Genomic DNA, 25,143 nt, shown 5'->3' on the forward strand with positions numbered 1-25,143 from the left:
AGACCGTACTTTTCTTCACGAGCGAATTCTGCTTTTTCTTTTCTCCCCCAGCCCCCCAGTTGGATCGGAGACACCGAGCGAAGTCTCCAGTTTCCATAATAAATATGGAAACTGGGGACTGCTCGCATACGATGTCTTAATCCAGTTTAATAAACTCGCTTATAACGAACTTGCATTAACTCCGACTTCCGATAAAGCGATTATATCCCGTTATTCGCCTATCAATTTTCTTTCCATTATCCCTACGGCAATTAATCTCTTCATTCAAATTGTAATCGTTTTGGTACTTACGGTACAAAACGTTATTTTTATTGTTAAATCATGAGAAACTCAAGGAATATATCGCCGATATATTTCTTGTGCGATCGTTTTATTCACTGACTCAGCGATCTCCATAAGGACAAAATCACCCACAAAAGGGGGGATAGGATGGGGAATAATTATCCACGAAATTCCATAGACACGAGATGTTTAATTAAACTTTCGCCCTGAACTTTGACTACGAATTTCGGACTGGCCAAAGTCAATGCAATCGGAACTAATGCAAACTCTTCCTTCGTTACCTATCAATTTTCATGGCTGACGTCACTGACTAAAGCACGCTTTAATAATTTATATACCCAAACGTAGACTTTCCTATGATGTCGATGGTTCGTACGTTAATATTTCTAAACTTTCGTATTTAAATTTGATTATTATTAAATTTGATATAGAAACGATGAAAATCGTAAACGACGTAGAAACGACGATAGAAATAGAAATTTTATCACTCACCGATAAAAGCTGATTTCAAGATCCGATAATCAAAGTGGCGATTTGAAGTTCGCAACTATTAACCTCGAAGATGCGTCAATGAATCAATGCGTTCTTACAATCGATGAACGCGCGTCTTTTCTTCGTTCGTTAAAAAGAAAAGGGGGAAAAAAGAAACAAAGAAACAAAAAAAAAAAACTTTCAACGCAACCATACCCATTCGTATTTAATAATTATCGCGCAATTGATTCGCGGGTGACTTCTATCATTTTTACTATTTTCGAAATAATTAGAACGAAGGACCGTTAAATGCGCTACTCTCAAATATAAAATTTTTATAACGCCGCCTATCGTGCGATTTTCAAATGAACTTATCGATAATATTCGTAATCTTCTTTTAACGACGCACGATAAAGTCTTCGCGATTTAAGTTACGGCAATTCTTTCAAAGATGTCGCTTTCATTGATATACTACTGATATAACTACACTTGCTAAATAATTTTTAATTTGCAATTGGCCGATATACTTATTTAATAATTAGAAATATTTATTATTAAACGATATGCATAAGGCCTCATAAAATGGACATATAATTAATTGGGTAAATAATAAATGCAATCTTTAAATTACAATTCATTATTTCCTTTGAGAATTTGAAATTTAAGGTTATATTCTGTATTGAATGTAAAAATAGCTAACCTCTGAAGTTTGACCTTTCGAAGCAAATAACAATAACAACTTGCTCGATCATAGTCGTACATTTAAGATAATTAATATCGCGCCTAATAGAGGACATTCGTGTCTCGCCATCTAGTCGTCGAATTTAGAATAGAGCAAAGGCGCAAGCGTGACACGTTTACGTCCTACTGATAATAATTATATCTCGGGAGAATAATTATACGTGGGAAAAACGATACTAGAATTTAATCTGTCGACGTTAAATTTACGATTTTTTTTAAACATCAGAAAATATATGTAAGTACAAAGTCAGCAACGCATCGACCGAAAATCTGGACATTGATAAAGTTAGTTAATTCCAAAATAATTTATACGTATAAGCATGCAAAAAAGAATTGTCTCTAAATGCGTACATTGCTATTCGTTCTGACTTAACTTTTTTTTCGAGTGTTGGAAAAAAGAAAAAAGAAAAAAAAATATAAAGAGAAGTACTCAAACGACGTTAAGGGGCTCCCCTTTATTATTCACCCACCCGTATTCGACTAGAGCCGACCCTGGTGCCGAAGCCCAACAGATTTGTAGAATGACGAAGGTCGTCGTCGAGCGCATACGCTTTTCTAACGAGTGGATTTTCTCTTACATAAGACGTCTAGCCTTTTTACGTATTAATTTAATCGAAATATTTTTATTTTCCAAAAATACATCAATTCTGTTTATTTTCGGAAAAAAAGTGAATAGTACAACGATTAGAAGTTGGTCAATTGTCAACCCGTCGAAGTCAGGTCTCTGTCGCTTATCGACGTAACTCGACCAATCGTTTACGCGCGAACGCGCTCTCCTTCGCCGAGAAAATCGATCGATATTGCGACAAACGGCAAAGTAGGGAAGAATCATGAGAATTCATTATTCTTTCCGTCTTTGCTAGAGCTCCGAGAAAAGGAGTCCGGCGCATCGTTCATTTTTCGAATGTCTTCCCACATTGACTGACGCACCACCATCGAATTGCCGCGCTTTCATTTCTATCTTTTTAAACTATATATTTCAAAATGGGCGGCAACAATACTGGAAGGAGCATCTTCACTTACGATACTCTGGTACACGCGTTGTCAGGCGCGGCTGTAAGTACTCGATAAATATTTATTTAACGAAAGCGAATCGATGATTTGCATGATTTATATCTTTCTCTATACCAATTTTTTCTATTTCCTTTGTAGGGTAGCGTTATCGCTATGGCAACCTTTTTCCCGCTGGACACCGTACGAAGTCGATTGCAACGTAAGACTTTAATTATCTACAAACAAATTCTCACGTTCCAATCTTCATAATGATTATTAACCTTTTTATATCGTCAGAGATTATATCGTGGCTCATTATAAACAAAAACACACATACAAATTAATTACAGATATTTTCAAAATCACCGACGTTCCTCATTCTCGACAAATTAATTATTCTTCATTTTTCATGGTGCCTCTTGTAACTCGACTTGTAAAGACAAATAATTTCGAAAATTTTATCTTTCATCCATTGAAAATCAGCATAATTGATGATCAAAAAGGCATAATTTATATACATAATCGCATAATTTATATACATAATCGCATCAGCTCGATCTTAGGACTTCCATTAATTACGAAAGAATATTTACATATTTTATGCAGGCAATGAATTTATTGGAAGATAATTCTCATAGGAATTAATTAAAAAGAATTACATATATTGTAATATTAGATATAAAAGGATCAAATATATTGTTTTAAGGAACTGAAAAAAAAATTTGACTCTTGCATTATTTTGCATTATCGCCAAAGTACTTACGCAATATAAAGATATGCAATATGAAATGCTAAACACTCAACTTTTTATCTTTTTATGTATACAGTGGAGGAAAATAGAGAAGCAAAGAATACACTAGCGATGATACGTGAGCTAACTTCGAAAGAAGGACCGTAAGTTGCCGTAACTAATTATCAAATGTATTACCATGTTACATACGTCAGAAACGTTCTTGTAATTTTATATCTCTACGAAAATTTTCAAAAAGTCTCAAAGTCGTTTATTTAAAATTAATTCATTGTTAACTTTAATACTTATCGCTCAGGCATACTTTGTACCGAGGAATGGTACCCGTTCTTCAAAGCCTTTGTGCCAGTAATTTTGTTTATTTCTACACGTTTCACGGTTTGAAGATGTTGAGAAGTAGAAGAAATCAAACAGCCAGGAATGATCTTTTGGTAGCATCAATCGCAGGCACGATCATAAATTTTTTTCTTCTACACAATTTTTACGATGTTAATTTTCTTTGTAACGCATCCAACCATTCTCTCTCTCTCTCTCTCTCTCTCTCTCGCAGGTGTGATCAACGTCCTGACAACGACACCCCTTTGGGTAGTTAATACAAGATTGAAAATGAAAGGGATCGGTAGTGTCGCTGAAAAAAACAATAATGATTATAACACATTGTACGGTAGGTAGTAGAACCGTCAAATCCTTATCATATATCGTAAAAATGATAATGCATTTTCTAAATGTAAAAATAGATTCGTAGAACGAATTCGTTTGCGTCTGTGTTATATAAGACGTTAGTTTAGTCAGACAGAAATCTGACTGGTCGAACTGACTTTTGTTTCATTTATTTCAGATGGTCTTTTGCATATATGGAAGTATGAAGGATTAGAAAAATTATGGGCAGGTACGTTTCCCAGTCTGCTTCTCGTTGCGAATCCAGCTATTCAATTCATGACATACGAGAGTATAAAGAGGAAAATCGATGCGTCCTCTTCTGACATTCAACCACCAGCTTGGGTCTTTTTCACTATTGGTGCGATCGCGAAAACGGTCGCCACGACGTTAACTTATCCTTTACAATTAATACAAACGAAACTGAGGGTGATTAGCATAACGTTATACGAAATAAATAAAATTTTCATTATCTGATATAATGTAAACGTTTATATGTGCTATTGTTTATAGCACGGGCACAAGTATCCTGACTTGCCACCGAATGCTGGAACTATCCAAATTCTTTTTTATATTTTAAAGTAAGTCCTATATGATATTTTCTTCTTTTATCCAATCAAATTAAATATCGTTCAAGATGTACACGATCTTGTACTTTCTTTTTTTTAATTTTCTTTCTTTTTCTAGAAAACAAGGCATACTTGGATTGTACAAGGGGATGGAAGCAAAACTTTTGCAGACCGTCTTAACTGCCGCATTGATGTTTCTGACTTACGAGAAAATATCAAGATTTGTATTTCGTATTCTCCTTCATAGACCTGGTGTCAGATAACGATACGATTATGTGTTTAGAGGATGTATTTAAGCATAAATCGGTTATCAGAATTTAAATAAATATATATATATATATATATATTAATGCGACTTTTCTTCTTCTTCTTCTTTCCATGTCACGTATTTTATTTTTTTGTAATGTTACTTTTTTAATATTAATGTTTTTTCTACAAGTATATTAAACAATATGCGCATACATGCATGAATAAAGAGCGTAATCGCATTGACCATGAAGTTATGAATAAACCATCTTTGTTTTTCAAGGTGACAATACAAAAAGGAGAAAAGTCCAAGCACGATTTCGCGGAGATTTGGAACATGTGAACGCTTAACATATCAAAGAAAAATACTGGCGAACCTAAGAAAAACGCCTTTTAACATTCAACCAAATATCGAATATAAATTTAACTATTTAATATCGCCTCTTTTCCCAACGCATAAAAGTCTTTCAAAATGGCTAAGTGAGGAAGCAGATCTTACGAAATCTTTAGATAAAACAGACGGTGCACTCACAAAGATCCATCGTAAAAGGTTTAAAAGTGTATGTAAATTTTGGAGTAAATTAAAAATACGAAAAGACTCGAAAAAGCGACTGAACAAAAATTGTGTAACCTCCAGGTATATAGGAATACTGTCATCCATCAATCGATATTCTCTAATAATAATGTTATCTTAACTTTTGCCTTCTTCATTATCTCTTATTTTATCTTACAGTTGGAGTCTTCGTCATGCCGGGGAAACGATGAATGCACAAGTTCGAAATGAAATTCCAAAAACAAAGAAATCTATCTCGTCTCGGCAAAACAGTGCTAGAACTAAACAGAATACTAACGTCAAACCAGTCATCGCATACGACTACGATGCGGCTATTAGTCAACCTGACGTACCAAATGTTTTGGGACAAAAATTTAATACCGGCTTATCCATACGAAAGAAAGCTTTTAATACTCGCGGGAAAAATAAATTGTCGATTACAAAAAATACGGAAACCGTGTCAAAAACAACTTCTATTTCGAAATGTCAAAACAAGGAAGATGAAGTCGACGTTACTGCTACTGAAGAGGGAACTGCAGAAAATGAAACTACTTCTACCGAGGGCGAATCGACACCAATTTTTTTTAAGGTTTAACAAGTTTATTTTCCCAAGTTTTGATCGCCTAATTTTCATAGAAACCGTATCCTTCCTGTATTTAGAAAAATTTTGATACGCAAGAGAATTCACAGAGAGGCAGCTCTGAAGATAAAAACAAAAGCGGAAATGAAAAGAATCTCGACAGTATAACTCCTAGGTCGATAATCTCGCAAAAGAAAGATAGTAGAATTCCACGAGCAAAAGGGAACAAATCACCAGTTGTTGTACAAATATCTCGTAATGATTCGATCAAGCGATTATCTTTGACAAGCTCAAAAAAATCATTTGACACGATTTCACGTAAGAAAGATATGAAGGAAGTCTTAAAGACAAACGCTTATCCAAAGTATGTCTTTCAAAGTAATCGCGTTAATTCAAACGTTCATTTATCTTTATATATGTTCTATAGATACGTTTCAAGCAAACAACAAAAATCGTGTATATTTCTAAACGATAAACATGAGCCAAATGACGAAACAATCATCACAGAAACATCCCCTGCTATCATTGGCAGTGCTAGTGATCCATCAACTTTCACGGTATTACATAAATTAAAACAAAGCCACAACTATCGATCTTGCGACAATTGTAATCCAGATTCAAGCTGTCGAGATATTGACGAAACGTTGAGCGATTCAAGGAGTTCACCGGAAAGGCGATACATTACGAAAAAATGGAGGAGGTAAGAATAACTTTTAATTTAATGTTCAGCGAATATTCGCCTTTGATGCGGTTAATTATTATTTCTTTTTTTTTTCTTTTTTTTTTTTTTTTTTATTATCTAATGTAATACAGATCTTTGAAACATCGCAAATATATAGACACAAGCTCCGACGATTTCGATGTATCGTCAGATTATAGTTCTCAAAGCAATGAGAAGAAAATAAAAAGTCATAAAGACTTTCACAGTTCAGTGGCGCCATTAACAAAAGCCTCTTTGACCACTAAACCATCGTCAAGAACTAAAAATCGTCGTGGAAGTACATTTTCTTTTTTTAACACTCTTTTCGATATTGTTTTTTGGCCCTTTCTTTTTCTCAAGTCTGATCGATAATTTTGACGAGTTATAGATACATACGATTAATTCGTAAAAATAAAAAGTCCAAGTTCATCAAAATTAAATAAGCAGAAAAATTTTGTAATCAATATCTTTCATGATCTTACCAATTGGACAATTTTCAATGACGTAAATACGTATGTACATCGTAAAATATTTTATAGACTTCTTATTCTGTATAGCATTTGTTTATTATATATTTAATAACGTCTTACTATTTTCATTATTTCTCTATTAATTTTAGATAAAGAATCATAAAGAAACTTTTCAGTATATAAGATTTGTATATATACGAAAGAATAAAACATCAATGTATAAATAATACATTAATTTTGTATGGATATTACATTAGAAAATAGTTTTATGAAAATGATAATGTGCTTTCATTCACAGAATAAGTAAAATGCGATTGACGCTGTTAGTGTCTCTATAGGTTCATGGCACGCCAATTTCTGAAAAATACAAAATATAATTAACAAATTTACAATTGATATAAAAAAAAAGTTTGTGTGCGTTTTAAAGTTGAGTATGATTTACCTTTGTCCATGGGTGCTTTTCCATTAGAGTGAAACTTCTTTGAGAAACGCGTGGATGTTAAGCTCTCATGAAGTTGTTCGATTTCATAGACGGTATTCCCTAATATTTTGGAAAAAACTTTCTCATTTTTTACCAAAGCTTTGTCAGCGACTACGGACAAATGCAATTGTTCGTTATAGCTGAAGAGAGAAAATCCGATACCAGTGTTACTTCTGAAAATACATATAGAAATGAATTACAATCGATTCGTAAGATCGTAGAGTTTAATGAAAAATAATAAATTTTACTTGTTCGGTATCCAGAAAAGAATATTTTTCACGGGATAGCCCACAATGTGTACTTCCTGACATCCAGATAAATTGCTAAAAATCATCGTACTATGACTCTCCAAGAGCGGTCTCAATAATATCTCTGGTAATACGGCAGAGAGAAACTTCATTACCCAAAAATTAATCAAATAATCGAGATCTTCTTGAAGCTTATTATTAAGTTTCATAATGTCTTGAAGACGTTCGATCGTCCTTGAGTTTTCATCTAAATTCGAATATACTTTGCCATTTATCTCAGAAATACACAAAGGAAGTAATCCAACCGAGATATCGTTGGACAAATGAACCTGTTCTCTCGGATTTTCCATTTTAACTGGGAGTACGACGGTCAGTGAATTCGGTGGTACTTCATTGATCTGCGTGTACGTTGGAAATATAAAATATTAAATCGGAGCTTGAAAATTCGAACGTGATCGATACGTACGCGTAGAAAATACTTATGTAAACTCGAAGACAAGGCTGCCAACAAGACTTCAACAAATCTTGCTCCAGTAATATTCTTTATTTCTTTGATTTTCGTTAAAACTTTTTGCTGGCTTGGATTTCTATAATCATTTTCTGACCAATAAGTAACGATCTTTTGTCCAGTTAACTTTGATCCATGAAGAGAACTGAAAAGATAAGAAGAATGTAAAATGTTGGATGCAATTATTCCGATATATTATAAAAGAAAAATTTCGAGGAACAATAACGAACTTCTTATCCATACTGCGAATGGCCTGATCCATTAAATACGAGGGCATTAGAATAAGGACAACTAGATCTTTCACAAAGATCTTAAGTTTTTCATAAACCTCTTTCATTAGAAACTCTTTAAAAATTATCCACCGTTCATAGAGAAATATCTGCATTTCATTTTTAAATTCGTCGAAGGTAACATGCTCGAAATAATTAATCTTTCCGTTTAAATAATTCTGTACGACCGTCTTTAAGATACGTAGAGATTGTAGATCGGCAAAGGGCATACAAGCGGAAAGTACGTCGTTCGAATAACAAGGCTGCTCGCAGACATTGAAATTTTTCGCACAGTGAGTAAATATAGGGAGGCCCAACGAAGTTCTTTCACAATTCTTCCTTTGACGTCCTAACGAGCACTTTTCTTCTGGTATAGTCGAGACTTCATTAGGTTTATCAGCAATAGTTTCCAAGAAGAGCTTCAACAAGGCAGATCCGTCGCCGAGAGCATGATGAATACGAAATAATACTGGGATCTTGATCTTGTTTCTTCTTCCACGATCCAGAATAGAGCGGCCTTCTTCCATACGTCGAACGTGCTGATGACTGACGCATGAACAATTCTTTGAGATCAATATCTCCCAGGACGTCGAGTGATTTTGAGGAAGCGGTTGATTACACTTCCTTTCCAATACTCTTTTCAACGATTCGCTGTAAATGTCATCGCAGTATCCATCGCAACGCGTTTGATCGTGCTCGAGCCATCTTATTCTTTCCTTCAAATCGATCTCCTTTACTCTTTCCCAAAAGTAGTATCCATACTTTTTCCTTTTACAATGAAGTATCTTCTCGAAATTTGAACCGATTAATCGTTCTTTAATTAAATTTCTAAAGCTTTCTAGAACGTTCGCGTTTATTTCATGTTGATCCTTTTCCAAAACAACAAGGACATTTATGACAGAAAGGGCCGAAGGCTCTTCTATAGCCCAAACGCAATCGGTGCCTTCCAAGAGACCAACGAATTTGTCTTTCAATTGATGCTTCAATAACGCTTCGACGATACGACGATAAATATAAAGAGAAATTAATATTATTATCAATGCGGGAGTTAAGAGACAAAATAAACCGTAATTAAATAGCATAAAATGCATTGTCAATGTTGAAACTTGATGTCAATGATGATAAATTGTCATCGTCGAAAGTCAATACAAACACAAGATCCTTCTTGGTCTTACATTTATCTATTCTGAAAATAATAATCTTTTATCTAAAACGAATCATATTTTTATCATATTACAGCCGAGTATCTATTCGAGATAACAATATTTTTCTTATTGTTCACTTACGAGAAATACGAAAAAGAGCGATTAGACGATAGTCCAGTGCCGTAGCGCACTAAATGGACTTTCTATCTTCGGATTCACCGTTCATATAGCGAAGCACCAGTATTTACTTAATGCCAATCCAATTTTCAAGAAACCTTATGTATAACATTATTATTTGCTGATATAATCAATTATACACAAGCATATATACTATATTCTATATATACTACTTTCTATAATAAGAATAAATTAAAATTGTAATATGTAAAGAATGATTTATTAATCATTTATTAATACGCATATAAAAGGAGAGGAATTACATTTTGAATGAATCCTTCTGTAAAGATATGACGCTACTACTTCTACTGCTTTTGCATGCACGTCTTGCCTCTTGCAAATGCGCTCTTAAAAGTGCATTCTCGTATACCAAGCGATCGCTTCGTCGTATCTCCATGGCCAATTGAGCATCTTTGCCTAAAGAAAGGCGTATCTCGGGCTTGCTCGAGACATTTAAGTTACGTGCCTTTTGCAGCGCATCCTTCGAAATAATAATCAATCCTTAAACGCTACGATCAAACGTAAAGTGATCGTAAAAAATTTATTTCACCTACCTGTAAGGTCTCGATCGAACCTCTTAATAAAATTTCTTCCACGTCTTTACGTTTCTTGAGATTCAAATACTTGATACAAACTCTCTTTATCGCTTCTTCGCGTTCTATTAAATTTTCAGCCATATTCAATAACCTTCGTTCAAGTATATCTATCTATCTACGAACAAACAAACGAATGACAACATCGGTAAGCGACGTAAATATTATTCTTCTATGAGAGGTAATAATTATTTCGATGTTTTCTAGACCTGTTTATTTCTCTCTTCGACGTGCGCATTCATTGTATTGATTTCTTTCTTTAGTCGTTCGTTTTGCTTCAACAGATCATCGTACCTATCAAAAATCATTCAAATAAATATCTTAATACGCGATCTATCATATCTTATAACATTACTTTCTGTGCCAAATCCGTTGCACTTCTCTTTTCAAGGGTTCCGGTAAGGTATCCGTATTTCCAATACGTGCATCCGTTACACTTTGTCTGAATAAATCTGAACAAAAAAATGACAATTATTTCGATTGTAAAAAGAAAAATTCTTTTCTTGTTATTATTACACGACATACAACTAACTCAACATATTTTTATTCAGTTTATTAGCTTTCCTGAGATCATCGATCATAGCAACTTTCTGCGCTTTTAAAGCGGAATATCGTAGCCATTGTTCCGATTCCAAAATACGGGAAAATGTTAAACTCGCTTCCAATTGATCTACGATCTCAAATAAACTTCGAATCTTTGTTCTGCTAAATTCTTTATCAAATACTTCTAAAATGAAATATTTTTATAAATATTATCAATTATATCGTTAATATGTTTATATCTAACTCGCTTTCTTCTCCGATAGATCACTATGATACGTTGTAATATCATTATTCTCTCTTCTATAATTTTCTATTGCTACCGTGGTTGTATGAATGTTCGTAATAATCTTTTTCGGAAAAGTGTCGGCGAATTCTTTTGACTTTTCCCTGACCTTTTTCTCCGTTTTAGTTTTGCTATTAAAGATAAAAATACATTCGACTTTCCTAGAATTTAAGTTCGTGCGTCATTATACCTTAATACGTTAGTAGAATGTTGAATAATCCCTCCCATATTTAACCTTTTTCAAATTGTCAAACTGTCAATAATAAATAAATGGACGTACTAATCGACGTACAAGAAACAAAATAATCAATATGAATATTACGCTTATTTCAAATCTATATGCGTGAGTGTGTCCGCGTATATATTAGTTTTATCCATTCAAAGTGTGTGTGACATTTAAAGAACACAAGGATTTTCTGAAATAACGATAATGCCATTTCATTGTAGAAAATCTTTTTTCTTTTCTTTTTTTTTTTTTTTCCTTCTCGTGCTATACAATAAATCTATTATTATAAGTCTAATCACACGATAATAAATCTTAAAATATCATTTGAAAACACACAAGTACGATATAATAACGCGTTATATTAAAATCCATTAAACCATCGAGCCCTACATTAAAATGTTAATACTTTTTATTTAGTTATAGGGCACGGTTCCGAGGCATATCGTTTAAAACTTCCGTGTACACGCCTTAAATGATCTTTTAAACGTTCCCTTGTATCTTCCAACACAGCGAGCATCGTTATTCTGGAGTCACTGTTTAAAGCTTCATTGAAGCGTTCCAAATGAGCCAAATCTATCTGTGGAACACCGTCCAAATCTTCAAGGAGTTCTTTCATTCTCGTAACGTCATTCGTTAAACTTTCTATGTTGAAATCTTTCGATAACGTACTGTAAACATAGAATATGTTGCAATGAGACACACAAAATTTACAATAAAAATCCTATATACATACTTTTGTTCTTTCACGATAAATTCTGAACATGTTTCGTATAAATCTAAACATTCGAGATTATCTCTGAGATTTCGTTGTTCCAAATATCTACGAAAAATTTCTCTACCGCGCGGATGCGTTAGAGTTTTCGTAATATTATCTGTTATCTGATCCAACTCTTCGCGTTTCAGACCAGAAATACATTTTCCAATGCATCCTATCGTTCTTCTTGATATAGGAGCCTGCATGCTTCATACCGGTTACTCAAGACTGGAAAGTAACGTCAATGTTAAAGAAATTGTTTAAATAAATTGTGAACTTTGTTCGCGCGCGCGCGCGATTCGTATCATTTGTATACTTTAACACAGTCAAGACGTAACACCTAATAAAAAAAAATGCAGTATTAAATATAATTGATTAAACATTAATTCATTTGTTGTAACTATAGCGCGCCTCTTTTTTTTATTAGTCCGCGCGTCTCTCTCTTTATGTATAGATATACATATATATATATACATACGTATCGATCACGCTTTTGCGAAACTTGAAACGCAATTCGCATGCTCAAAAGAAAATAGTCATAATCAATGAACGTTTTATGAGAACTATTACGTCAGAGAAACAATGAAGTTCCAAATTGTAACTACGTTGTACGTTTGAAATTCTTTAATCCAAAACATTCTAATCGTTCGATAGGTCAACACCAACGAACCATCGATGACGATAGCAACTCAAACTTATAAATAGAATTCGTTTTTGTTTTAATTTGTAAGAAAAAAAAATTTGGAATATCATTTCGAGTTCCATAACTCGAGCAAACCTTAGTGTAAGAGACGTTATCGATCGTAAATTTTGCCGGCCGGATTTCCGCTGACTGCTTACCTTAATCACAGGATGACCCCTTTTCTGAATATAAAAAGACGGCAAAACGTAAGACGTTCATCGTTCTTCAAAAGAGCGTCAAAGAATCTATTGTTAGGAATACATTGTATTAACATACACAATTTTTGTTTTTAATTACGTTAAAATCACGTGATTCAAGTTGTAACGTAACGAGATATCACGAAACGCACTATATCGCTTCACGGCGAAAACTGAACTTTCCTTAACTCTTCTTTGCGTTTCTTTCCTAATAAGTGCCCTCTAGCTTTTCACACGACATCTTTCTACATATAAGCTAAAAATATCTCCCGAAGATTTGGAAACTCTTTCTACGAAAACAACAAAGCTAGTAATTCTTATCGTTTTCTGTCGTTCTGTTTTCCTTTTTTCTTTTCTTTTTTTTTTTTTTTTTTTGTATTTTTACCAAACAATTTTAACAAAGAACTAAGAGAAGAAATATATAGAAGATACTAATGGAAGAAGAAGAAAATTTACTTCGTATAGAAAATAATGAAAATAAATTTCCCTTCTTAGGTTATCGAGGTGTAAAATAGTCTTATTACATTATACAAATTTGTTGAATTGAGCGAATAACGTTGAAACATAACCTCTGTAAATGGAAATAAATGCTAATACGAAATAAAATCATTCAGATTTTCGGGATCGGTCATAATCTTTTTATATTCGTCGCAAACCTAAGTGTTTTCATTTTTCTAAAAATATAAAATATCAAAATGTCGTCGATATATGCAAAAATGAGAAAACACTGACTTGTTACATACATAAAATACAATGAATCCGTCAAGGACTGTCGTTTAATATTCAAAAGATCGTTTGCAATACATGCCGTGTTGCCGTACGACACGCTTTACATACGTAATTTATAATTTACTAGTTTGTTACAATTTCTTGGGAAACAGCATAATATATTACTAACACGGCATATTTAATTAATTAAAAATAAATTAATAATTTTACCAAAGATATTTCCTTATTCTTTTCTTATTTTTAAAATTAATCTATAAATGAATATGAATATCCTACGAAAATCGAATCACCGAGTGTTATTACTTAAATTTGATTGGTTCTTATTCTAATGCCTAGCCAATCAACATTATTACTACATTTCCTGTATACCAATAGGATCAAATAAAGTCATGTACTTTATAGTAAAAGAAGCCGCGAAAATATTTCTATATGAATAGTAACCTAATTAACAATGTAGATACATTTAATATTTTAAGATAATTAACTCTCCGGTGTTTACATTTATTTCTGTACATTACGAAAAATGGATAATGAATTTCCAGATTCAGATGAAGAATATGATTTAATACGTAAAGATGACTTTGAAGTTTTACAAGAAATCCAAGGTATAAGCTTCATAACCTCTTTATTTGTAATTAATATTTTCGTATAAACATTTATTTTTTTAGCTCAATTAAATAACAAGAAAAATCTTAAAAATAATGAGGAACAAACATTACAACAAACCGAAAAACAGAAATTGATTGAAAATGATTTCAATTCGCCAAGCACTTCTCTACAGGCAAACAAATCTTATAATCATTCCATAGTTAATTCCAGAAAAAGGAATTACGATGAGCTATTTGGTGATATATCAGATTTATTGGAAAAAGATACTTTCTGTATGTATAAACGTATATAGAATTCTTTTTACAAAATATTAAAGTTTCATTTTGATATATTTATTTTATAGCCGAGTACTTGGAGCCAAAAGAAAAAAGACCTTGTTGGTATGAAACAGATGCTATTATTAAAACAGTTGTTGACACAAGAAAAAAATTACAAGAAGAAGACGGTCATGTGCCTTATAAAGCTAAATATTATCAGAAGTAAGATCATTTATAATTTATAACTTACAAAAAAAACAAAAAATTCGATTGATAACTTCAATAATTTAATGAATATATTTTTACTAATAGCAAGGAAAATGGTAACATTTCTTTACGCGTACCACCCTGGAATTTTATAGCATTAACTAGATCCTTTGATTCTCAACGTTTATATATTAGAATCAAGAATGAAGAAAATATAACTGTAGAATCAATGAAACCTGTTCGTAATCTATTATCAATACCATATGATCAACTTAAAGCAGAAGCAGAAGAAATTGTAAGTACATTGAGATTAAGATTTACTTACATTATCTCAAGCACTGAGGCATACAATTAATTAATGCAATTAATTTGTACTATAATAGATTGTCAATAATGCAAAACGTGCAAGTTTAGCAGCCACTACGTCTTTCGATGGCGATAAAACATCTGGCACTGAATTATGGGTTGATAAATATAAACCTAAAAAATACATAGAACTTCTTTCGGATGAAAATGTTAATAGACAGTTTCTGTATTGGTTAAAGTTATGGGATAAAATAGTATTTAATAAAGAGATATCTTTTCGAAAAAAGAAGATTAATGTATCTACAACAATGTCAGAAAAATTTGAAGATAGTAGTAAAAATGATGTGGATAGTAAAGGTTATCCTATTCATAAGATAGTATTACTTACAGGACCTCCTGGATTAGGAAAAACAACTTTAGCGCATTTAGCAGCAAAACATGCAGGTTATAATATTATTGAAGTTAATGCAAGCGATGAAAGAGGACCTGATGCTTTTAGGTGATATTATATAGATAAATTATATAGCTATATACAATATTAATATTTATAAATATATTTTTATAGACAAATACTCCGTGCTTCAACGCAAATGAAAGCAGTAATAGGTAAAGATCCACGTCCAAATTGTTTAATTCTTGATGAAATAGATGGTGCACCAATAGCTTCGATCGAAGAACTTTTAAAATTTGTACAAGGGAAATCTTCTTTCAGAGATAAAAGAAATAAACTGAAAACTGAGAAAGAAGGAGAAAGTTGTCAACGGCCTATAATTTGTATTTGCAACGAATTATATACTCCATCTTTAAGGTCTGTATTTTAATGATATGCAATACAATTTAAAGAATTACCAAAGAAATTAATTATATATTCTAGACCACTCAGAAATTTTGCTCTTGTAATAGCCGTACCACCAGTAAGTACTACAAGATTAGTACAGCGACTAATGGAAATTGCACAAAAAGAAGAATTAAAAATACACCAAAATGATCTTCTAAAATTAGTAGAAAATTGTGACTGTGATATTAGATCTTGTCTTGGTACATTACAATATATGGGAAATCTTGATATAAAGCATAATGTGTCTTTAGGATTAAAAAATACTCGCAAGGGATTATTCGATACATGGAAAGAAATTCTTAAAATTCCTGTCAGTAAAACGGGTATTTTATCTATCCGCGACAGAGTGCATAATATATTAAAAATAATACAGAATGGTAATTTTATTATTTTTTCAGTTTTAGCATTAACCACTTGTTTTTTTTCTCATTTACTTTATTTGCTCTAACATAATATTATTGCATTAACATAGTTTTTCTTTTTTGTTTTTTCACATAGGAGATAATGAAAAGTTAGTTAATGGCATATTTCATAATTATCCTACAAATTGTACTGAGAAAATTCTAAATATATCTGAAGCAGCTGAGTGGTTTCAATTTTATGATGAAATTTCAACCTCTGTATTACATAATCAATCTTGGTCAATTATGCCATATACAAATTATGCATTTCTTACATGGCATTTGAATTTATCTACTATGCAAGTTCCGAAATTATTTTACCCTGTTATTGTATTTGAAGTAAATATCTTTTTGCTAATCAATAAATTTTAACAAGTATAAATGAATAATGTGTAAACAAATGCAAATATATTCTATATTTATAGACAAATCAAAAGATCGCGAAAAGCACAAGCATCTTGACAACAGTGAAACGTAATCGTGGAATTGATAATATAACATTGATTATGGATATTACCCCTGTTCTACCTGATCTCTTAAATCCACAAATTCGTACTGTTTCTGGTCATTTATATTCTTCTGCAGAAAAAGCTCATCTCTCACGTGTTGTTAACATTATGATAGATTTTGGACTTACTCTAGTACAAGAGAAAAATACTGATGGAAGATATGAATACCAATTGAATCCGTAAGTGAAACTTTAAGAAATTGTATGTTTGATAACTGATAGTAATCCTTTACATGTTATTTATTCATATTGTCAAATATCTAGCAATTAATTCGTTTCATAATTAACTATAGCAATATTGACGAAATTGGATGCTTTCATGATTGTAAAAACCGTATAAAAATTTCTTATGCAGTATTACAAATTATTTCTCAAGAGTTACAAATTGAATATGTTAAAAGATCTGCAAAAGTCACAGGAATTATACAAAATGATACGGGGGAAAAAGTACAGAACAAAATGAAAGGAACTGCCATAAGTGCAAATCTAGTACAACCAAATAAATCTATGATAGCAAATACTGATGCATCTATTATATCAAATTGTTCAGAACAGGTTGATAAAACTTCGATGCAAATCTCAGTGAGTTTTTTAAAAATCTCTAAAAATATTCTGTAATAATATTAAATTTATATGTGTATATATTATATATATACACATATAAATATATATAAATATATATATATATATATTTATATATTTTCTTTATACTTATCCTCATGTAGAAATATAAAAATTACTTTGGTGAAATAGTACCTGATAATAGCAGTATCAAAACAAATGTAAAATTATCTCCAAAATCAAACGAAATAAGACAAATCCGAGACATCGTGAAGAAATATGGCGTCTGGTATAAATATAAAGAAGGTTTAACTACAGCAGTACGACGGCAAGTTTTAATGAAAGATCTGTTGTAACTCTTGTCATTAATACTTCATATATACTTCATATATATATGCACATAATATGATAAACATTACTTTATGATAATTGTAACTAACATAAAATATATTTTTTATAACTTTTATGTATTTTTATATTTAAACATAGTTTTGAACATGGCGTTTGCATATCATCCGCGATACTATCACTAGATCTATTTGTCTAATCGAAAAGTTTCATGTTTTCCCATACAAAACTTTAAATCTATATATATTAAACTCGATCTTAAATCGACTTTAATTGATAGTATTGCGATATACATTTTAAATTTCAACGCATGGCAAAGGGAAAACTTGACACACACATACCATTGTGTTTCAGCTCCATTGTATGCGCCTTTATTGAGTATTAGCTTCAGTGATCCCAACAACTTCAGTGATCCAAACGTATTTTATATATTTCATAGCTATGACTATAATATAAAACATTATTTTGTAAGAATAAAATTTTGAATTGAACTGAAAAAGGAAAATATAAAAACATTATTATTCAACTTTAATAGTAAAAATACATAAAATATAATAAGCTAGACCGAATTGAAATATTACGTTTGTAAATGTTTATAACTATTACATAATAAAATAATCGAGTATTAATTATCGAATTAAAAAATAATAACGAATTATAGACACCAGACAAAAGAAAGATTAGAAATGTAAAATGTAAGTACTTTAATGTCTAGTTAAGATTTAATGTCTAGATAAGAAAAGAAAATATTTTAGAAACGTATAAAAAAATGCAGCCATTAGCTCAGTCTTACTTGCGATATAACATATATTTGCTTATAATTTAGATTTTTATATGTCGCAAGTACTACCGACCCAGGTCTCACTACGTGGAAGTTGCTGCATGTGGAGACCCACGGACTGACGGTGACTCTACTCTAAAATCCGCGTGCCGCGATACCGATCCGAGATACCTTTCCGCTTCAATGCACTGGCTTCTTAACTAACAGGGTATGCGTAGCTTAGCTACTACACACCTCTTACAGATAGCTCCACCATTTGCACCGTCCGCTTCAGACATAACGGATTATTATGCACATCCGAATTTGTGCTTTCCGAATATCGAACAATCAAAGCGCACTCCTTAGAAATACTAATCGCGTCGCGACACTCACGTGTGTGTTATAATTACGTAGATTCTACTGTTAAGCCGAAATTCGCGAAGTACCCCCATCGAGATTTAGAAGAAATCAAACGAAGTCCACGGTAGGACCTTTAATCGCGCCCGAACACCCACGCGAGTGTTAGAAGAACGATGACTCTACTCTAAATTCGCGTTTTCGATTCGAACAATCAAACGTAATATAATCGCGCCCGAGAACACCCACGCCTGTGCCCGCCGACACGCGCGCCAGTGTCCTTCCTATCCTTCCCGTATTCGCGCGTAAAAATCGATGATGAATCCTGCCATACGATGTATGATCCGGGCGCAGATGAACCTATCCCTCGATGAACTATCCTGAAAAAAAGAAGCTAAGGAAAAATAAGAGAAAGCAAAAAAATATATAAAATAAAACATAATATACACATAGATTATAAATAGAAAATAAATATAATAATAAGTAAATAATATAGAAAATGAACATATATAAATAAATAAGAAAGCTAGAGAAAGAAACAATAAAAGTGCAGCTCAGCACCATTCCATGGATCCTACCTAAGACCTATAAATCATAATTAATAAGAATATATTAAAAACATAATTAAAAACATAATTAAGAACATAATTAAAACATAATTAGAAACAAACACATAATTAAACACATAATTAAACACACAATTAAATACATAATTAGAAAGAAACAACATAAATAAATATTAAGAATACATAATTAAAAGGAAATAACATAATAATAACATAATTGAAAACATAATTCAAAAGGAAAAATATGAGATAGAAACGAGTGCCGGAGTAAGAAAAGATAGCCCCAGAAAGAGAAGAATAGAGACCCCAAAAAAGATAAGACAAGAGAAACAGTTTTATATGATGCTGTGACAGCAACCCGCACAGAGGCCCACACCCATGGGCCCCTCCCATGGGTCCCACCCGAGATACATATAGACGATAATTAATGACAGTAAATAAGAAAAAATAGAAATGACAGTAATTATACGAACGATAAAATGCTGAATTTAATTTGATTAAACCTAAGAAAAATAAAAGATTAATTAAAAAGAAATGAAATATTCTGAGCACAGATATAAATAAATATTATTCTCTCTGAAAGAAATATTATATTTATTAATCAATAATATATGATAATATATGTACATGTTCTCTAAAACGTTGCTAAGAATTTCCTATTGTTTAAATATTAATTAATTATTCCTTCACGTGTTCGCGATCCCACGACCTGGACCTAGCTGAAAAGAAATAAGGAAAGAAAAAAGAATTAGTATATATGTATATTAATTATACGAACGATAAATTGCTAAATTTAATTTGATTAAACTTAAGAAAAATAAACGATTAATATAAATAAATATTATTCTCTCTGAAAGAAATATTATTATATCTATTAATCGATAGTAAATGACAATACATGTATATGATTTTTATAACGTTGCTAAGAATATCTTATTGTTTAAATATTAATTAATTATACTTTACGTATATCGTACATTGTTTAAATGTTCAAATAATCCTATTTATTAATTATTCCTTCCCGTGTTCGCGATCCCACAACTTAGAGCTAGCTGAAAAGAAATAAGGAAAACGAAAGAATATGTATATATGTATATATTAATTATACGAACGATAAAATTTTGAATTTAATTTAATTAAACTTAAAAGCTAAGAAAAAGAAAATATTAATTAAAAAAGAATGAAAAATTCTGAATACTGATCTAAAGAAATATTATATTACTTTTACATTTCATAGATATGTGATTTTAATATAGAACTCGATTTTATTAAAATAAAATTATGAATTGAATTGAACTTAAGAAAAAAAAAATGTGCTAAATTTATCAATCGACTTTAACGTAAAATTTGATTTTATTAAACTAGAATCATAAATTCAATTAAGTTTTAAAAAAAAGTTTAATATTAAAAAGGCATAAAATATGAAATAATCCTATTCTCGTACGCGTGGCAATGTGGGAATATTATTTATGGGAAATTACTTCGTCTCAGTTTTTTAAATTTACACCCCTACACCCATCACCATAAGAGCATTTTGAGTGACAACATGGTAAAATTAAAATAATAACATGGTAAAACTAAGAGCCATTCTCGAAAGTTTCTAGTGAACCTTCGAAAATAACTCAATAGTCTAATAGTTGACCTCTTGAGCCACATGTTGTCTTCGGCATATAGCCTCTTCTTTGCTTCGTGCCTCAACCTAATCGATTATCACTCTAAAACTGTAACGACAAAATTTGATTCCAAATTCTAAGATATGAAAGAAAACCCTAATACAACCCTAACGCATCTGAAAACTTATTATTCTTTCGAAAGATACTTTTTCGCAGCATGGGAGAAATTAAATATTAATTATAAAAAAATTAAAAATTAGATAATAGTATATTAATTGCTGAAAATCCTGAGCTAAAAATTAATTAATTTATCATCTAGGCTTACGGACTACGTCTCTTTGTTTTTTAGCAATCATTCTACTCGATTTTTCTCTTTCAAAACAAATGACTCTATCGAGACTTTTTTTGTATCAATTTAAATCGATTAAATATTTAATTAATAATTATTTAAAAATATAAAGCAAACCCTTGAACGTTCCTTCTTACAAACGAATATTTTAATTATTGTAATAAAATCATCCATAGTTTCGTTTGTAATCCAGAAACTATCCATCGCGAGTGTCTTCTTACTCGTTCCTTATTAGAACGTATGAATATCGATTCTTTACTTATTTCCGCGCGAGTAAAATATTTAAAAATGTATTAAAATATTCAAAATCTCAAATAAATATAAACGCGTTTGACCAAGAAGACCCTATCCTGATCTAATAAATAAATGAAAAAATAAGAAACCATTCACGAATAAATCTCCGAAGAAATTTACTCGTGGTCACTCAATGCTCTTCTACTAATTAATTACAACCAATCACTCGTGCCGATTCGGACCTTTCGTCCTCGACATGATTGAGTGATTGGAGGGACTTAAAAATTCACTCACTACTTAAGAAGTTCTGCGATGGCTCCAAAACACTCGTTCAGGTTGAAATTGAGAGTGGACGACGTATGTGGTTGAAAATTAGGTAGGTCGACATCGAAGTTGACCAAGAATCTCTTCAATGATGCACTGACTCTATTACGAGATACTTATTTTTTAACGAACGGTCACTGAATTTACTTCGCGAAACTCTATTATATTTTTATAAATACAGTCTGTGTGACTGTTAAAAAACCAAAAAGCTTTGCGAACAAACACTGACTCTAACGATTGCATTGCACGCAATCGATGCAAATACACATGTTTAAATCACGAAACTCGAACGAACAAACACTGCTTCGAGATATTCTTCTTTCAATGATAAAAATATTCAATAACATCAAGGGATCGCGGACGATTGCAATGATGTCCTGAAACAAAGAAATAAAAAAATAATTATTAATACTGTTACTACAAATAATAAACTACAAAAATTACTGAAGAAACATGCAATACAAAAATAAATTTACCATAAAAATTCGTTGATACTTGCAGCAAAGTTATCATGAGAGTCATCCGATGATTACTCGTCGAAGGACAAAGGTGAACTGATCTGGTAGCGGTCTAAATCAATAAAAATCCAGTATGTGTTAATAAAAACAAACCGAAAAACCCAAGATAAAATTTTAATGTATAGGAATTTTAAGTTAAAATTTTTCTAAGTTTAACGAATGTTTCCAACTTTTTAATGATCAAAAGAATCTACTGTGGTTTAAATATTTATTAATTGTGCTCAGCGTATGCTAAAGACTGTTTAATTAAATAAAAATTAAAGAAAATATTAATTTATAAGTTTTCGCGATTAGAAATAGAGAGTACCGATGTTCACTGGTCGGAGTGCAAAGGGAAACTAACTCGCGAACCGTCAAAGTTAATAGAAGGAGTGTTTATATTTATATTTCACAAGGTCAACAATCCCGAGATAAAGTTTTAAAGTATAGGAATTTTAAATTAGAATTATTTTATGTCCAATGAGTATTTCCGACTTTTTACTGTTTAAACTAATCTACTATTGTTTGAATATTTATTTATTGTGCTCCGCGTATGTTGAAGACTTTTTAATTAATTAAAAATTACCAAAGATATTAGTTTTTATGTTTTCGCGATTAGAAATAGAGAGTATCGATGTTCACTGGTCGGAGTGCAAAGGGAAACTAACTCGCGAACCGTCAAAGTTAATAGAAGGAGTGTTTATATTTATATTTCACAAGGCCAACAATCCCGAGATAAAGTTTTAAAGTAAAGGAATTTTAAACTAGAATTATTTTAACTATCTCGCGCGTTTTCGTCTTTTTAATGTTAAACTAACTTACTATTGTTTAAATATTTATTTATTGTGCTCCGTGTATGTTAAAGACTTTTTAATTAATTAAAAATTAACGAAAATATTAATTTATAAGTTTTCGCGATTAGAAATAGAGAGTACCGATGTTCACTGGTCGGAGTGCAAAGGGAAACTAACTCGCGAACCGTCAAAGTTAATAGAAGGAGTGTTTATATTTATATTTCACAAGGCCAACAATCCCGAGATAAAGTTTTAAAGTAAAGGAATTTTAAACTAGAATTATTTTAACTATCTCGCTCGTTTTCGTCTTTTTAATGTTAAACTAACTTACTATTGTTTAAATATTTATTTATTGTGCTCCGTGTATGTTAAAGACTTTTTAATTAATTAAAAATTAACGAAAATATTAATTTATAAGTTTTCGCGATTAGAAATAGAGAGTACCGATGTTCACTGGTCGGAGTGCAAAGGGAAACTAACTCGCGAACCGTCAAAGTTAATAGAAGGAGTGTTTATATTTATATTTCACAAGGCCAACAATCCCGAGATAAAGTTTTAAAGTAAAGGAATTTTAAACTAGAATTATTTTAACTATCTCGCGCGTTTTCGTCTTTTTAATGTTAAACTAACTTACTATTCTTTAAATATTTATTTATTGTGCTCCGTGTATGTTAAAGACTTTTTAATTAATTAAAAATTAACGAAAATATTAATTTATAAGTTTTCGCGATTAGAAATAGAGAGTACCGATGTTCACTGGTCGGAGTGCAAAGGGAAACTAACTCGCGAACCGTCAAAGTTAATAGAAGGAGTGTTTATATTTATATTTCACAAGGCCAACAATCCCGAGATAAAGTTTTAAAGTAAAGGAATTTTAAACTAGAATTATTTTAACTATCTCGCGCGTTTTCGTCTTTTTAATGTATGAACGAATTTACTATTGTTTAAATATTTACTTATTGTGCTCCGTGTATGTTAAAGACTGTTTAATTAATTGAAAATTAACGAAAATATTAATTTATAAGTTTTCGCGATTAGAAATAGAGAGTATTGATGTTCACTGGTCGGAGTGCGAAGGGAAACTAACTCGCGAACCGTCAAAGTTAATACAAGGACCGATTATGTTTATATTGCACAAGGCCAACAATCCCGAGATAAAGTTTTAAAGTAAAGGAATTTTAAACTAGAATTATTTTAACTATCTCGCGCGTTTTCGTCTTTTTAATGTATGAACGAATTTACTATTATTTAAATATTTACTTATTGTGCTCCGTGTATGTTAAAGACTGTTTAATTAATTGAAAATTAACGAAAATATTAATTTATAAGTTTTCGCGATTAGAAATAGAGAGTACCGATGTTCACTGGTCGGAGTGCAAAGGGAAACTAATTCGCGAACCGTCAAAGTTAATACAAGGACCGATTATGTTTATATTGCACAAGGCGAACAATCCCGAGATAAAATTTTGGTGTGTAGGAATTTTAAATTAGAATTATTTTAAGTCCAATGAGTTTTTCCGTCTTTTTAATGCTTAAACAAATATACTATTGTTTAAATATTTATTTATTGTGTTCCGCGTATGTTAAAAACTGTTTAATTAATTAAAAATTACCAAAGATATTAATTTTTATTTTTTCGCGATTAGAAATAGAGAGTATCGATGTTCACTGATCGGAGTGTAAAAAGAAACTAACTTGGGAACCGTCAAAGTTAATACAAGGATTGTTTATGTTTATATTGCACATGACCAACAATCCCGGATTATAAT

General features: G+C 31.4%; 6 protein-coding genes across 10 annotated transcripts; 3 read left to right on the forward strand and 3 right to left on the reverse strand.

Annotated features, from left to right (window-relative positions):
* The first annotated feature begins 1,570 nt into the window (after positions 1 to 1,570).
* Positions 1,571 to 4,816, forward strand: LOC124421985 (peroxisomal membrane protein PMP34). The gene is made up of 9 exons (XM_046957819.1): positions 1,571 to 1,729; positions 2,358 to 2,550; positions 2,647 to 2,707; positions 3,315 to 3,381; positions 3,534 to 3,682; positions 3,786 to 3,899; positions 4,074 to 4,321; positions 4,406 to 4,473; positions 4,580 to 4,816. The coding sequence occupies exons 2-9, from the start codon at positions 2,479 to 2,481 to the stop codon at positions 4,722 to 4,724; spliced, it is 924 nt and encodes a 307-aa protein (XP_046813775.1). The 5' UTR covers positions 1,571 to 1,729; positions 2,358 to 2,478; the 3' UTR covers positions 4,725 to 4,816.
* LOC124421984 lies at positions 4,815 to 7,237 on the forward strand. 2 transcript variants are annotated; one of them, XM_046957818.1, is made up of 5 exons: positions 4,815 to 5,344; positions 5,441 to 5,849; positions 5,921 to 6,204; positions 6,268 to 6,540; positions 6,654 to 7,237. In XM_046957818.1, the coding sequence occupies exons 2-5, from the start codon at positions 5,469 to 5,471 to the stop codon at positions 6,910 to 6,912; spliced, it is 1,197 nt and encodes a 398-aa protein (XP_046813774.1). In that variant the 5' UTR covers positions 4,815 to 5,344; positions 5,441 to 5,468; the 3' UTR covers positions 6,913 to 7,237. The 2 variants fall into 2 exon arrangements, with proteins under 2 accessions (XP_046813774.1, XP_046813773.1); XM_046957817.1 differs by having other exon boundaries at positions 4,967 to 5,344; positions 5,921 to 6,540.
* On the reverse strand, positions 7,180 to 10,242 carry LOC124421979. 2 transcript variants are annotated; one of them, XM_046957810.1, is made up of 7 exons: positions 10,102 to 10,242; positions 9,803 to 10,014; positions 8,478 to 9,702; positions 8,206 to 8,392; positions 7,740 to 8,137; positions 7,453 to 7,664; positions 7,180 to 7,367 (listed from the first exon to the last, which is right to left on the reverse strand). In XM_046957810.1, the coding sequence occupies exons 3-7, from the start codon at positions 9,605 to 9,607 to the stop codon at positions 7,351 to 7,353; spliced, it is 1,944 nt and encodes a 647-aa protein (XP_046813766.1). In that variant the 5' UTR covers positions 9,608 to 9,702; positions 9,803 to 10,014; positions 10,102 to 10,242; the 3' UTR covers positions 7,180 to 7,350. The 2 variants fall into 2 exon arrangements, with proteins under 2 accessions (XP_046813766.1, XP_046813767.1); XM_046957811.1 differs by having other exon boundaries at positions 8,478 to 10,014.
* Positions 10,037 to 11,485, reverse strand: LOC124422035. Its single transcript, XM_046957919.1, has 7 exons — positions 11,448 to 11,485; positions 11,219 to 11,388; positions 10,964 to 11,158; positions 10,787 to 10,883; positions 10,641 to 10,725; positions 10,393 to 10,545; positions 10,037 to 10,319 (listed from the first exon to the last, which is right to left on the reverse strand). Exons 1-7 carry the CDS (start codon positions 11,483 to 11,485, stop codon positions 10,098 to 10,100), a joined length of 960 nt encoding a protein of 319 aa, XP_046813875.1. The 3' UTR covers positions 10,037 to 10,097.
* Positions 11,141 to 13,291, reverse strand: LOC124421990. 3 transcript variants are annotated; one of them, XM_046957828.1, is made up of 4 exons: positions 13,078 to 13,289; positions 12,217 to 12,465; positions 11,890 to 12,151; positions 11,141 to 11,158 (listed from the first exon to the last, which is right to left on the reverse strand). In XM_046957828.1, exons 2-3 carry the CDS (start codon positions 12,441 to 12,443, stop codon positions 11,893 to 11,895), a joined length of 486 nt encoding a protein of 161 aa, XP_046813784.1. In that variant the 5' UTR covers positions 12,444 to 12,465; positions 13,078 to 13,289; the 3' UTR covers positions 11,141 to 11,158; positions 11,890 to 11,892. The 3 variants fall into 3 exon arrangements, with proteins under 3 accessions (XP_046813784.1, XP_046813785.1, XP_046813782.1); XM_046957829.1 differs by lacking the exon at positions 11,141 to 11,158 and having other exon boundaries at positions 11,694 to 12,151; positions 12,217 to 12,577; positions 13,078 to 13,291; XM_046957826.1 differs by lacking the exon at positions 11,141 to 11,158 and having other exon boundaries at positions 11,694 to 12,151; positions 13,078 to 13,288.
* A 259-nt stretch (positions 13,292 to 13,550) lies between these two features.
* On the forward strand, positions 13,551 to 18,509 carry LOC124421977 (chromosome transmission fidelity protein 18 homolog). Its single transcript, XM_046957799.1, has 11 exons — positions 13,551 to 14,450; positions 14,514 to 14,726; positions 14,798 to 14,933; positions 15,024 to 15,213; positions 15,302 to 15,723; positions 15,790 to 16,032; positions 16,099 to 16,439; positions 16,561 to 16,802; positions 16,889 to 17,151; positions 17,265 to 17,553; positions 17,697 to 18,509. The coding sequence occupies exons 1-11, from the start codon at positions 14,369 to 14,371 to the stop codon at positions 17,886 to 17,888; spliced, it is 2,613 nt and encodes an 870-aa protein (XP_046813755.1). The 5' UTR covers positions 13,551 to 14,368; the 3' UTR covers positions 17,889 to 18,509.
* The last annotated feature ends 6,634 nt before the right edge of the window (positions 18,510 to 25,143 follow it).

Source organism: Vespa crabro, chromosome 2, assembly GCF_910589235.1.
Source record: "Vespa crabro chromosome 2, iyVesCrab1.2, whole genome shotgun sequence".
Classification (NCBI taxonomy): Eukaryota; Metazoa; Arthropoda; class Insecta; order Hymenoptera; family Vespidae; genus Vespa; species Vespa crabro.

Bases quoted from the DNA above. Each gene is read 5' to 3' on its own strand.
- LOC124421985 (XM_046957819.1), top strand. From the start codon at position 2,479: ATGGGCGGCAACAATACTGGAAGGAGCATCTTCACTTACGATACTCTG. The intron at 2,551-2,646 runs GTAAGTACTCGA...TTTCCTTTGTAG, and splicing joins ACGCGTTGTCAGGCGCGGCT to GGTAGCGTTATCGCTATGGC. The intron at 3,900-4,073 runs GTAGGTAGTAGA...CATTTATTTCAG, and splicing joins TGATTATAACACATTGTACG to ATGGTCTTTTGCATATATGG.
- LOC124421977 (XM_046957799.1), top strand. From the start codon at position 14,369: ATGGATAATGAATTTCCAGATTCAGATGAAGAATATGATTTAATACGT. The intron at 14,727-14,797 runs GTATGTATAAAC...TTTATTTTATAG, and splicing joins ATTGGAAAAAGATACTTTCT to CCGAGTACTTGGAGCCAAAA. The intron at 15,214-15,301 runs GTAAGTACATTG...GTACTATAATAG, and splicing joins AAGCAGAAGCAGAAGAAATT to ATTGTCAATAATGCAAAACG.
- LOC124421984 (XM_046957817.1), top strand. From the start codon at position 5,469: ATGAATGCACAAGTTCGAAATGAAATTCCAAAAACAAAGAAATCTATC. The intron at 5,850-5,920 runs GTTTAACAAGTT...TCCTGTATTTAG, and splicing joins CGACACCAATTTTTTTTAAG to AAAAATTTTGATACGCAAGA. The intron at 6,541-6,653 runs GTAAGAATAACT...AATGTAATACAG, and splicing joins ATTACGAAAAAATGGAGGAG to ATCTTTGAAACATCGCAAAT.
- LOC124421990 (XM_046957828.1), bottom strand. From the start codon at position 12,443: ATGCAGGCTCCTATATCAAGAAGAACGATAGGATGCATTGGAAAATGT. The intron at 12,152-12,216 runs GTATGTATATAG...CTATGTTTACAG, and splicing joins TTTATCGTGAAAGAACAAAA to TACGTTATCGAAAGATTTCA.
- LOC124421979 (XM_046957810.1), bottom strand. From the start codon at position 9,607: ATGCATTTTATGCTATTTAATTACGGTTTATTTTGTCTCTTAACTCCC. The intron at 8,138-8,205 runs GTACGTATCGAT...ACGTACACGCAG, and splicing joins TACATAAGTATTTTCTACGC to ATCAATGAAGTACCACCGAA. The intron at 7,665-7,739 runs GTAAAATTTATT...ATGTATTTTCAG, and splicing joins CTTTTCTGGATACCGAACAA to AAGTAACACTGGTATCGGAT.
- LOC124422035 (XM_046957919.1), bottom strand. From the start codon at position 11,485: ATGGGAGGGATTATTCAACATTCTACTAACGTATTAAG. The intron at 11,389-11,447 runs GTATAATGACGC...TATCTTTAATAG, and splicing joins CATTCTACTAACGTATTAAG to CAAAACTAAAACGGAGAAAA. The intron at 10,320-10,392 runs GTAGGTGAAATA...ATTATTTCGAAG, and splicing joins GTTCGATCGAGACCTTACAG to GATGCGCTGCAAAAGGCACG.